Source organism: Hylobates moloch, unplaced genomic scaffold (genome assembly GCF_009828535.3).
Source record: "Hylobates moloch isolate HMO894 unplaced genomic scaffold, HMol_V3 SCAFFOLD_17, whole genome shotgun sequence".
Lineage (NCBI taxonomy): Eukaryota > Metazoa > Chordata > Mammalia > Primates > Hylobatidae > Hylobates > Hylobates moloch.
The window spans coordinates 38,027,103-38,039,837 of record NW_026652292.1 but is presented as its reverse complement, the minus strand read 5'-3'; the positions used below and the strand labels follow the sequence as shown (position 1 = coordinate 38,039,837).

General features: G+C 38.2%; 1 protein-coding gene across 3 annotated transcripts in view; it reads left to right on the top strand.

Annotated features, from left to right (window-relative positions):
* OXCT1 (3-oxoacid CoA-transferase 1) overlaps positions 1-12,735 on the top strand; it is a 141,473-nt gene that overhangs the window by 115,285 nt on the left and 13,453 nt on the right. For all 3 annotated transcript variants that reach the window (XM_058430050.1, XM_032136188.2, XM_032136189.2), the window contains one exon: positions 6,616-6,696. In XM_058430050.1, coding sequence (XP_058286033.1) covers positions 6,616-6,696 — 81 coding nt within the window. The remainder of the gene's footprint in view (positions 1-6,615; positions 6,697-12,735) is intronic.

Genomic DNA, 12,735 nt, shown 5'->3' with positions numbered 1-12,735 from the left:
ACCGTTGTCATTTAATGGCAACAAACAAAGCTTGGTTTCTTAATTTTGGAGACAAAATGAGAGCTCTATTACTAAAACAGGTTCAGATTTTTGTATTACAGTAGGAGGTCTGGATTCTGAAGGGATAAAAAGAATAATTGTTATGAAGTTGAGAATAAACCTTGTGAATAAAAGAATAAACCTTGTGTTTTTTAGTTTGGATTACTTTAAGCTTATTAGTGTTAAAAAGTATACTCTTATATAGCTTCACTCACTCTCTCCTGGCTTGTGCTGCCTTTGTCATATAAACTGTAGCGATCTTTGTAGTCATCTGCCCATCAGAACATATTTATAATTGTTGTTTTATGCAACTGTGTTTACAGTCTTGTAAAGGAAATGTTATATTTATGTATGTACCTTTATGTGTACCAATATTCGCTTTTAGGTGACCTTTTATATTTACCTTTCCTGTTGTTTTTATTTCTTCACCTTGATTCAAATTATAGTCAAGTATCTTTTCATTTCAGCCTTTAATCTGTGTCTATAGCACAGGTCTCATATAGAACTGAAAGCTATCTTATCTTGACTTCACTTTTTGTGGAGAAGAATTGTAAAAGGTAAATAGAGTTTATTAATCCTGTTTATTTTGGATGAAATGTGTTATCAAAAGCCAACAAATATGAAGGCTTGTTAAGGAAAACCCTTTCTTTGGAGACATCCTTCAGATAATTTTCAGCAACATTGAAAAGTAGCTCAAAATGAAAGTATTCTTTTGTTAGGAGAATTCATAATTAATAAGAGTTTCAGCTAGCTTAATTTTTTTCTCATTTATAAAAGCTTATAATTCTTTCCTAGCTTCAATTAGAATGTATAGTAGCCAGGTTCTGTTTGGGGAAAAAAATTCACCTTTAAAAAATATAAATCCTTACATGGTTTTGCCTTTCTATTTCTCCTTTATGATAGAAATGCCTGCAAAAACATTATAAAATGGGAGAAAAAAAGCAGAACACAGTCCAGCAACTAGTAAAGCTCTTTAAAATGTGTTACAGAATTTAATTAAGCTTATCACTTTAAATTCTATAGCTTTGCATTTATGTGCACAAGTCTCCACATTTTCTAAAATAAAAAGGAAAACTAATGCTAACAGAGGCTTTCTAAGGTACCACAACACTTCATGAATGAAAAGAGAAAGTAATTCCTGCTGACTTCTGTGCTCTGCCCTCTGGAGGTTAGAGATCATAGGATGCAACCTTTAGAAAAAGTAAGTTTGTCTATGATAATGATTTTTATGATACTGTGTACAAGAAATGTTTATGATACAGTGTATAAGGGGCCTTCTATTCTAAGATCTCAAAACCCTGAAGACCATTTTTCAGGCAAATGGCTTGCTGTATCTACTGTTTCATTTGGCTAGTCTTCCCCTTGAGAATATCCCTGTAACCACAAACTCTTATTACCTCCATATATTACCTCCACATATCATTTGTAATAGCAGGTGTTCTCTGCTTCTAAGTTAGCTGAGTATCTCCACTAAAGTCCTGAGTGGACTGTTGGAAACCCTATAGAGTAGGCGCTGTATAAAGGTCAATCATATCCCATGAGGACAAATGCAGTGTGAGTAATCTCATTCTTTCCTTTTATTCTGTGTACCTTGATTTTCTTTATTTAGCAAATCTGGTTCTTTTCTTTTTTTAAAAAAATTAAATTTTTAAATTTTTGTGGGCACATAATAGGTGAATATATTTATGGGGTACATGAGATGTTTTGATATAGGCTTGTGGTGTGAAATAATCACACTGTGGAGATGGGGTATCCATCTTCTCAAGCATGTGTCTTTTGTGTTACAAATAGTCCAGCTACATCAGTTATAGTGATGTGACAGTCATGCATTTTGTAATACAGCATTTCCCGTTATTGTATTTGTGTGTGTATGTGGTATGCTTGATTTAAGCATTGAGATTAAGTGGGAGAAGGAAAGAGCAAGGGTGTTGATAATCGGGCTTCACCCATGATATTTTGGCAAGCCCAAAGAGAGACCTGCCATTGGCTTCCTTGTTCTACCAGACAAAGTATTTAATATTCTCTTGCCAAGTTCAGCCTTTGTAGTCCTTCTTTTCAGCAAATTATGGCAAGTGCCTTTAAGCTTTAGAAGGGAGCAGGTGGAAGAGGTAAAATAACTATAATTCACTGTTTCTCTCTTTACTTTCACATTTGTATGTTTTGGGCTACAGTCCTAAAGTGTCTTTGCTGCTTCCTTTTATTGCACCTTTATCTGTCTTCCCAAAGTCTTATAAGCCCTGTCATGTGCTTCTGCTAGCTGTGCTGCTTCTAGTGAGCTCAGAGATATTAGGAATGTATGAGTACCTATCTTAGAACTAGAAAGGCAGCCCCTAGTGGTCCATAGACATTAGTCACATGGCATTTTATAGCTCCCCTCTGGAGTTCCTTGAATCAGAAATGCAGCCTTTAGTGATCACTGTGGTTTGCCTAATGTTCTACTCATGGCTGTACATATGAAGAAAAATAGTCTTAGCTTAGTGAGCTCAGCATCTAGTGGGGGTGGTGGCAAGAGGTCAACATATGAAGGGAGGAGGAAGCACAGGAGCACCCAGGAGGGCCACAGACTGGGGACACCCATAGGACATGACTGCAGCACCCCGATGAGGGTGCTGGATGAAGGTTTTCCTAGGGAAGATGGTGTCTGAGCCAACTCCTGAATAGGAAGCGTGTCGCCGTTTGAATCTGGGGTGATGAGGTATGTGGTGGTATGTCTTCCAGGTAACAGGCAGCATGAACAAAAGCTGAAAGGCTTGGTCTTTTTAGGAGCGAGCAAATCCCAGAACTTGCCTTCTCTGTCGTTGATCATTAGGGCTTTGCCAAAGAAAGTACCTGAGAGAAAAAATATGTGCACGCGTGTGTGTGTCTCTGTGTGTGTGTGTGTTTGTGTGTGTGTGTGTCTCTGTGTGTGTGTGTATTGCAGCCACATTTAACAAGCACTTAACATAAAAGATGAGCATGAAATGAGGTTTTATATAAAGCACAGTCTTAAAGATTTCAGGTGAATGTGTTGACATGAAATGCAAGAAATCATTCTGTTGTGATAAAGAGCTTATTTGGTTTTGGGATTAAGTTCATTGCAATAACATGAAACTTATTGTTATGATAGCAAAGGGATTTATTACTATTTAACTAGAGTTGTTTAATACTGCAGAACTTAGGCCCAGGATTTTATTCAGACATCTAAAGAATTAAAGAGATCACCAAGAAGCAAGCAGTAGAAAGTACTAGAGTGTTTAGTCACTTGAAAATGGTGAATTACCCTATGTATTGCTCGAGGCCTGTAAGTGCTGAAGGAGAAAGAAAAAGATTAGGGAAGCTGATGCAGGAAAGAAGGTAGATGTTCACCAGAGGTTGTGATGAAGTTAATAAGTAAGGGCACATTGAAATCAGGAGCCTCAGGACTAGTCAAAGTTTTTTTTGTTTGGTTGTTTTTGTTTGTTTGTTTGTTTGAGACCAGTTCTCTCTGTTGCCCAAGCTGGAGTGCAATGGCATGAGCATAACTTACTACAACCTCCTGGGCTCAAGCAATCCTCCTACCCTGGCCTCCTGAGTAGCTGGAACTACAGGCACGCACAGATACAACTGGCTAACTTTTAAAATTTTTGTAGAAATAGGGTCTTGCTATGTTGCCTGGCGTGTTCTAGAACTGCTGGCCTCAAGTGATCCTCCCACCTCAGCTTCCCAAAGTGCTGGGATTACAGGTGTGACCCATGCCACCATGCACAAAGCATTTTTAATGCTATGCTTTGTATCTATTTCTCTGCCTTTTCTGACAACCCTTCATGTGGAAGGAAAGAAATGCAATATATAAGCATGAATGAGATCCGAGTAACCCTGGATATTTGCACATAGATTCAACCCACTCTAGTTTATTGCAGTTTCAGAACATTTCATTTGATTCCTACAATGATCAGGTAAGGAGGCTAAAGCAAAGGATAAGAGAGAACTATGGCACAAAGAATTTAAAGGACCACAAAAATTGTATGGCAGAACTAAGACTAAAAACCTGGTCTTTGGACTCCTAGTAGAGTGCTCTTTGCTGCCACACCATACTGCATTCCTTTACTAGAATTTATTTTTAAATGCTAAAAGCTCAGCACTTGTTCCTCCTTTGTGAGTCACTAATATATGCAGCTGCCATAGCACACTGTAGGGCTCAGCCCAGCATATTTAGAATAGAGTGCTAACGTGGGAGCTAGTCATATTTTGGTTTCATAGCTAACCTTTTATTGAATATTGAAATTGTGACATTTTAAAATCTTTCTGCATCTCATTTTCTTTTTCCTTGATCTGTGTTATGTGAATGGAATCATCTAGCTCCATTGTTCTAACAGGAATATATTTGGTGCCAGTTTCTTAGGAGAGCCATATGGTTTGCCCCCAAATTTGTGTTGTGTTTTCACTAGTTTTATGTGTCTCAGGAATTGTATTTAGGCCATTTTCTACATAATCCTCTGTCAGACTTCATATAGGAACTTAATTTCCTCGCAGGTTATAGAAATATTACTTATGGATTGTATAAAAACAGTACCAGCTAACATTCATTAAGCACTAAGTGCTGGACCCTTGCATTTCATGTAGACCTTACCCCAATCTTTCGAGGTAGGGTGGATGGAGAAGCATGGGCATGTGGCTCTTACAGAGACAGTGTGGAGCATGGCCAGGTTTTACACACAGGTCCTTTGGCTCTAGCCTACACACTTAACCACTGTGCTATAGAGTGTATGCAGAGAATGGTCTAGAAAAAGGTCTCCATTGGTAGGGCACAGCCAATTCTGTCAGTTGAAATCCTTGATTCCTCCTAAAATGAAGTTGATTGTTCATTAAAATCCAAGTGGCTGCTTTCATGCCAGATGTAGATCTTGCTCAAATAATGAGAACTAAGTAAGCGCTCCTTGCAGAAAATGTTCTTCAGAGGCTGGCAGATAGTTCACTTTGTTTGAAGTCAGGCCCAGAATTCATTGTGACATGCCTTGATTTATATTAAATGTAAGGAGACCTGACAACTGTAGAAGTTTGAATATTCATCATTAATTTCAGCTGTTTAATTAATTTAGCTTCTGTGTCATGTGCAGAATTTGAAATCTTAAAAGAAAAATAATTAGAAGTGAAGTGAAAATGAGGCTTTATTTCTGCAACTATAAATTTTCTTACACAGTACGATCTGGAAACATATGAATTGTTTTAAAAGGTGTTATGTCAACTTACTTCATATGTATTTACACCAGTTTTGTCTGAACTAAGGTAATAGTTTTTTTAAAAATCTATCCAAGATTCCCAATAGACCTCCTTTTCTCTTCCCATTCATTCTTACATGTATTTCTTCAAAAACTACTGAATGTCTTTTATTCCTTGCACTGGCTTAAGTACATTAAAGCCTTTTAATTACTAGTGCATTGCTGAGTTAGCAGGCTATCACAAGGAATGAAATTTTAATGGAGTCCACCTATCTGAAATTCATGTATCATACTCTGCCCATATACTTAGCCTGACACCAGTTTTGGGAGGGATATAAACTAGATAGTAGGTGTGCATTTAAGCAGGTAAGACATTGAGATGGCTAAGGATGATAGTGGCATCGCATATGGTACATTAGATCCAAAAGAAAGCAATAAAAGCATTTTATCATTTTTGGAGAAGACCTAGAATGTGTTAGAATAGCTGTCAGCCCCAAGGGAGACAGTAATTTAGGCTCCTGGTGCTTGACTCTTAAAAAGTAGCTCAATCATGAACAGAAGAAAATGATCTGAAGATGAGATCCTCAGAGCCAGTGTTTCAACTGCATTCCTCAGCTATGCCTCAGAGGCCAGTTCTATATTGCAGGTGGGAGGAGGGGCTGGAGGAGTGGCTGGAGGAGGGAGTCAGTGAATGAAAACATTTTTTCCACTTTCAGTTTTTCTTAAGTCTTCCTCTGTCATAATAGGAAATCAGTAGATACTGCCTAAAATTGATTAATCAAGAAGTAGCATGGTAAACATAGTATTTTAAAAGTGGATATAAGAAGAAAATGTGTAGAAACATAGAAGAAAATGCTAAAAAAAAAAAAAAAATACCCACTAGAATGGATTCCAGTTAAGAGCAAGTCTAAGAGTGGGGAAGGGAGGCAAGGCAAGGCACTGCTGTTTTCCATGTACATATTACTTTTTTAACAGATAAAGTATTTTTTAAGAAGAGGGCTTATGTATTTGTGTTCTGTATGTGCTTCGCATCCTGGGTAGATATCTGCTCACATTTTTAAAGGAGACCATTCCTTGGAAGGGAAAAATAATCAGGATATTAGTGAAATTTCACATCAAATGATACAAGGGCTGAGGCTTGAGAAGTCAAATTTCTGGCAGGATGTTTCCCAATTAAATCATTTCTGCTTTTGACCATTCATCTGGCATTCTCTAAGTTATTTCAGGGACAGAAGCTGCCTCCAAAAAAAAGTAAAAAATGTAACTGTGCAAAAATTCTGAAAGAGTCTGTACTTAGGAGACAATTTCTCTGATAGTTTCTGTTTATCCTATAGTTATGCCAATTCTAAATAAAAATTGCTCCCTAACTACTCATTTTGATGTTTTCTTTTTAAAACAGGGAAATGCACATAAAATCATGGAGAAATGTACATTACCATTGACTGGAAAGCAATGTGTCAACCGCATTATTACTGAAAAGGTAAAAAGTGCTTTTTCTACTGTATATTACCACGTTTTAAGTAAGCATTTTTAGAAAGTTTTGTTACCTTCTAAGAGTGTATTACACCAGTAGTCATAGGATTCATTTAGTCTGTGGGCAGAATGAATAGGAAAGCTCATCAATTTAATGTTTCTAAATGTAGAATTCTTTATGTGCAACTCTTTGGAAACATACAAACAAAATTGAATCACTGTCCTTGGTAACTTTGACAGTATGCTATAATCAGAGAAAAGTTTTATTGATCTTTATATTTTGACTATTACAATGTCAGGCTGGATGATGATATACGTAAAGTTATGAATATATTATTTCTACCTTTTCTAAATCACAAGTAGAAATTTTTGGATTTTAAGAAATTCAGCGTAAGTTGGGTTTTTAATTGTTTCAGTGCAAATCGTAGTATAGGCCCCACAGTAAGCCAAGAAATGTATTCTGTTTCTTGCATGCTTTCTGCTCTCTTTTATAGGTAGGGTTTCAAAACACACAGTGACTCTCTAGATTCTTCTTACTAGGTGGAACATGTTGGTCAGTAGTACAACTGAAAGCTACTCAGACCAGAGAAGTGTCACCAGCAGCTGCCTGTTGTCACCCTTCTGACTCAGATTTGAACTTAGTATGTCGGAACGACTTACTGCTTTTAAGTCAGCTGGGAGGGTGTGTTTTCTTGATTCAGTACCTTGAAGAAGCCACAAAACAGAATTAGGTATATCAGGTTCTTTTAGTGCTGTTCCAAGAACAGTAGCATTAGTGTCTTGGCATTAATCTGACTCACTAACCTCATTGAGGTGTGACAGTGAGCACCCTAAAGCAGGCTTTGAAGTGGGCTAGGAGGCTTATTATTCCCAGAAGCCACTTTTAAGGGAGGTTCTGTCCTAAATGATGCCGTCTCCAGGACTACTTACGTGGAATGCCATGAAGGTAACATATAAAGAAGAACAAGATAAAAGGGCAGAATATTTTATCCCACCATCTATTCTGAATCTTTACCATTTCTTGAATCCCCCCAAAACTATGAACAGGGCTTGTTGAAAAGAATCCATTACTTTAAAGATAAAAGCAAAGCAATATTTTACCCTGTTGGTTGTTTATTTTTAAATAAAGTGATAGTCCTTCTAAAGATAATTCCAGAAACATTCTTCCTGTGGGTCCTCTCCTCCTTCCATCAGCCCTCTCCTCATCTCCACATGTGCCCTGCCCTTGTTCTTACCAGTTCAGTTCTTCTACCTGTCATTGCTCCCACTTGATCCTCGGCCTCCCCAAATACTACCTGTCCTTTAAGCCTAATGCAGTTTCCCTCTTCATCATGAGGAGGTTTTGCACCATCATAGCACACAACAGTTTATTCTCATAGTGGCCCACTGTTCATTTTGGCACTCATAATCTAATGTATTCTTATGCTATAACTTACATTGGTATTTAACTTTGCTATCATTTTAAAAACTTTTGAACCGGATTGTTCCCAACAGTGTGTTACAGAAAGGAGGAAGGCAAAGTCTCTGTCCTAAAGGACAATGTGGAAGAAGGGTGAGACACCAAACATCCAGCCTTGCCAGCAGTCAGAGTAATTGACATGATAAAGGCCATATGGAGACACACACCAGATGCTAATCTAGGGACACAGAGAAAAGCTGCCCAGCAGTGTGGGCAGAGGTGTCAGGGAAAGCTTTTTGGTGTTATTAAATACAAGCTTTTAACATATCTTGCAAAGCATTTCACAGTATGTACCTTTTCTCCTCTAGCCTATTCCTTTCTGCTTTAACTTTCTCCCTACTTGAGCCATACTAAAATGCTGTGAACTACATTCCATTCTTCCGTGGGCCATGTTCTTTTGAGACTTTGCACATCCTCTTTCTCTGTCTGGAACATTCTTCCTACCCCATCCATCTAGCTAATTTCTTCTCATCCTTTATATCTTGGCTATATATTCCTCTTGCAAGTCTTCCCTATCCCTCCCCAAATTTTCTGGGTGCTTCTCTGAATCTTTATACTTATGCTAACTTAGCACAAACCACTGTACTGAAATAAACTCTAATCTCTGCCTGTCTCACTCACCACTATTTATCTAACACTTGGCACAGTGCCAACCCATACTCAGTGAATACTTGTGCTTTTCTTGCTGAAAAACTGGATTGAATGGTGAGCCTCGAAAGAGCAGTAGGAATTTCATCAGTTAGAAAACCAACAAGGACCTTCTGGAAAAAAGGAAGAAAACATGTAGTCACAGAGGTATGAAGAAAACATGGCTTGTCCTATAACCTGCAAGTGGAACTGTTTGGAGCAAGGGCATGGCTGGATTCTGAAGGCTGAGGTGGAAAAGGCAGTGAGGGGTCAAATAATGGAGGGATGTAGATGTCTTGTTAAGAGCTGTGGGTCTTATAAGGAAGGCAGTAAGGAACCCTTCAGTGATTTTGTTTTAAGGCTGGGGACACAATAAATTAGATTTGCATTAGAAAAAAACACTGTAAGCTTTTATGTAAAGTGGGGAGAAAAGAGATAAGGCAGAAGCCAGTTAAGAGGATCCATAGATCTAGGCAAAAAATCTCAAAATTCTAAACCATAGGACAGATAGAGAGATTTGAAAGAGATTTAGGAGATGGTCTCCACCTAACTTGATGAATTGCACATTGTTGGTAAGACAGAGGTGATTCCTAAGTTTTCTGACTAGAGAGAATGTTGACCTGTGTATCCTTTAGGAAGCCCAGGACTGCAGGAGGAGAAGGGGGAGGATAACACAAGCCATGAGTAGGTTCAGTTTGGACAGCCTCAGTGTGATATTCCTGGGAATACCCAGTCAGATATTGCAATAAACAATTGGAGATTTGGATCTAGAGCTCACAAGAGAAGTCAGTATTGGAATAAACTTGTGGGTGTCATTAACATATGGGGATAATTGGAGCCTTAATTATAGATGACATTGTATAGCAAGAAAAAGTAAAGAGAAGGGCATCTATGTCTGGAACTTTCGGTACCTTAAGGAAAGGAAGGTTGCGTGTTTATCTCTATGCTCTGTGCATAGTAGGTGCTCAATAAATACTTGTTGAATGAGTAATGAGAATGCAGTGCCGTTAAGAGCAAGGAAGGTCTCCAGCCCTCACTAACAGTGGACCAGAATGCCATTATCAGATCCAGAGAAAATTCCATTCAGTTGCCCTTTGAAAGAGAATTTGGAGGATGCTATGACCCTGATTTCCTAGTTTTGAGCTGCTAGAATGAGGTAATGAAAGATGTGTTCCTTGGTTCTGTTTATATGCTGGATTACGTTTATTGATTTGCATATGTTGAACCAGCCTTGCATCCCAGGGATGAAGCCCACTTGATCACGGTGGATAAGCTTTTTGATGTGCTGCTGGATTCAGTTTGCCAGTATTTTATTGAGGATTTTTGCATCGATGTTCATCAGGGATATTGGTCTAAAATTCTCGTTTTCTGTTGTGTCTCTGTCAGGCTTTGGTATCAGGATAATGCTGGCCTCATAAAATGAGTTAGGGAGGATTCCCTCTTTTTCTATTGATTGGAATAGTTTCAGAAGGAATGGTACAGGCTCCTCCTTGTACCTCTGGTAGAATTCGGCTGTGAATCCATCTGGTCCTGGACTTTTTTTGGTTGGTAAGCTATTAATTATTGCCTCAATTTCAGAGCCTGTTATTGGTCTATTCAGAGATTCAACTTCTTCCTGGTTTAGTCTTGGGAGGGTGTATGTGTCGAGGAATTTATCCATTTCTTCTAGATTTTCTAGTTTATTTGCACAGAGGTGTTTATAGCATTCTGTGATGGTAGTTTGTATTTCTGTGGGATCGGTGGTGATATCCCCTTTATCATGTTTTTATTGCGTCTATTTGATTCTTCTCTCTTTTCTTCTTTATTAGTCTTCCTAGCGGTCTATCAATTTTGTTGATCTTTACAAAAAACCAGCTCCTGGATTCACTGATTTTTTGAAGGGTTTTTTGTGTCTCTATTTCCTTCAGTTCTGCTCTGATCTTGGTTATTTCTTGCCTTCTGCTAGCTTTTGAATGTGTTTGCTCTTGCTTCTCTAGTTCTTTTAATTGTGATGTTAGGATGTCAATTTTAGATCTTTCCTGCTTTCTCTTGTGGGCATTTAGTGCTATAAATTTCCCTCTACACACTGCTTTAAATGTGTCCCAGAGATTCTGGTATGTTGTGTCTTTGTTCTCGTTGGTTTCAAAGAACATCTTTATTTCTGCCTTCATTTCGTTAGGTACCCAATAGTCATTCAGGAGCAGGTTGTTCAGTTTCCATGTAGTTGAGAAGTTTTGAGTGAGTTTCTTAATCCTGAGTTCTAGTTTGATTGCACTGTGATCTGAGAGACAGTTTGTTATAATTTCTGTTCTTTTACATTTGCTGAGGAGTGCTTTACTTCCAATTATGTGGTTAATTTTGGAATAGGTGTGATGTGGTGCTGAGAAGAATGTATATTCTGTTGATTTGGGGTGGAGAGTTCTGTAGATGTCTATTAGGTCCACTTGGTGCAGAGGTGAGTTTAGTTCCTGGATATCCTTGTTAACTTTCTGTCTCATTGATCTGTCTAATGTTGACAGTGGGGTGTCCCATTATTATTGTGTGGGAGTCTAAGTATCTTTGTAGGTCTCTAAGGACTGCATGCTCCTATATTGGTTGCATATATATATTTAGGATAGTTAGCTCTTCTTGCTGAATTGATCCCTTTACCATTATGTAATGGCCTTCTTTGTCTCTTTTGATCTGTGTTGGCTTAAAGTCTGTTTTATCAGAGACTAGGAATGCAACCCCAGCCTTTTTTTGTCAGAACCAATGACAAAAACCACATGATTATCTCAATAGATGCAGAAAAGGCCTTCGACAAAATTTAACAACCTTCATGCTAAAAACACTCAATAAATTAGGTATTGATGGGATGTATCTCAAAATAATAAGAGCTATCTATGACAAACCCACAGCCAATATCATACTGAATGGGCAAAAACTGGAAGCATTCCCTTTGACAGGGATGCCCTGTCTCACCACTCCTATTCAACATAGTGTTGGAAGTTCTGGCCAGGGCAATCAGGCAGGAGAAGGAAATAAAGGATATTCAATTAGGGAAAGAGAAAGTCAAATTGTCCCTGTTTGCAGATGACATGATTGTATATCTAGAAAACCCCATCGTCTCAGCCCAAAATCTCCTTAAGCTGATAAGCAACTTCAGCAAAGTCTCAGATTACAAAATCAATGTGCAAAAATCAGAAGCATTCTTATACACCAATAATAGACAAACAGAGGGCCAAATCATGAGTGAACTCCCATTCACAATTGCTTCAAAGAGAATAAAATACCTAGGAATCCAACTTACAAGGGATGTGAAGGACATCTTCAAGGAGAACTACAAACCACTGCTCAATGAAATAAAAGAGGATACAAACAAATGGAAGAACATTCCATGCTCATGGGTAGGAAGAATCAGTATCATGAAAATGGCCATACTGCCCAAGGTAATTCATAGATTCAATGCCATCCCCATCAAGCTACCAATGACTTTCTTCACAGAATTGGAAAAAACTACTTTAAAGTTCATATGGAACCAAAAAAGAGCTCACATTGCCAAGTCAATCCTAAACCAAAAGAACAAAGCTGGAGGCATCACGCTACCTGACTTCAAACTATACTACAAGGCTACAGTAACCAAAACAGCATGGTACTGGTACCAAAACAGAGATATAGACCAATGGAACAGAACAGAGCCCTCAGAAATAATGCCACATATGTACAACTATGTGATCTTTGACAAACCTGACAAAAACAAGCAATGGGGAAAGGATTCCCTATTTAATAAATGGTGCTGGGGAAACTGGCTAGCCATATGTAGAAAGCTGAAACTGGATCCCTTCCTTACACCTTATACAAAAATTAATTCAAGATGGATTAAAGACTTAAATGTTAGACCTAAAACCATAAAAACCCTGGAAGAAAACCTAGGCAACACCATTCAGGACATAGGCATGGGCAAGGACTTCATGTCTAAAACACCAAAAGCAATGGCAACAA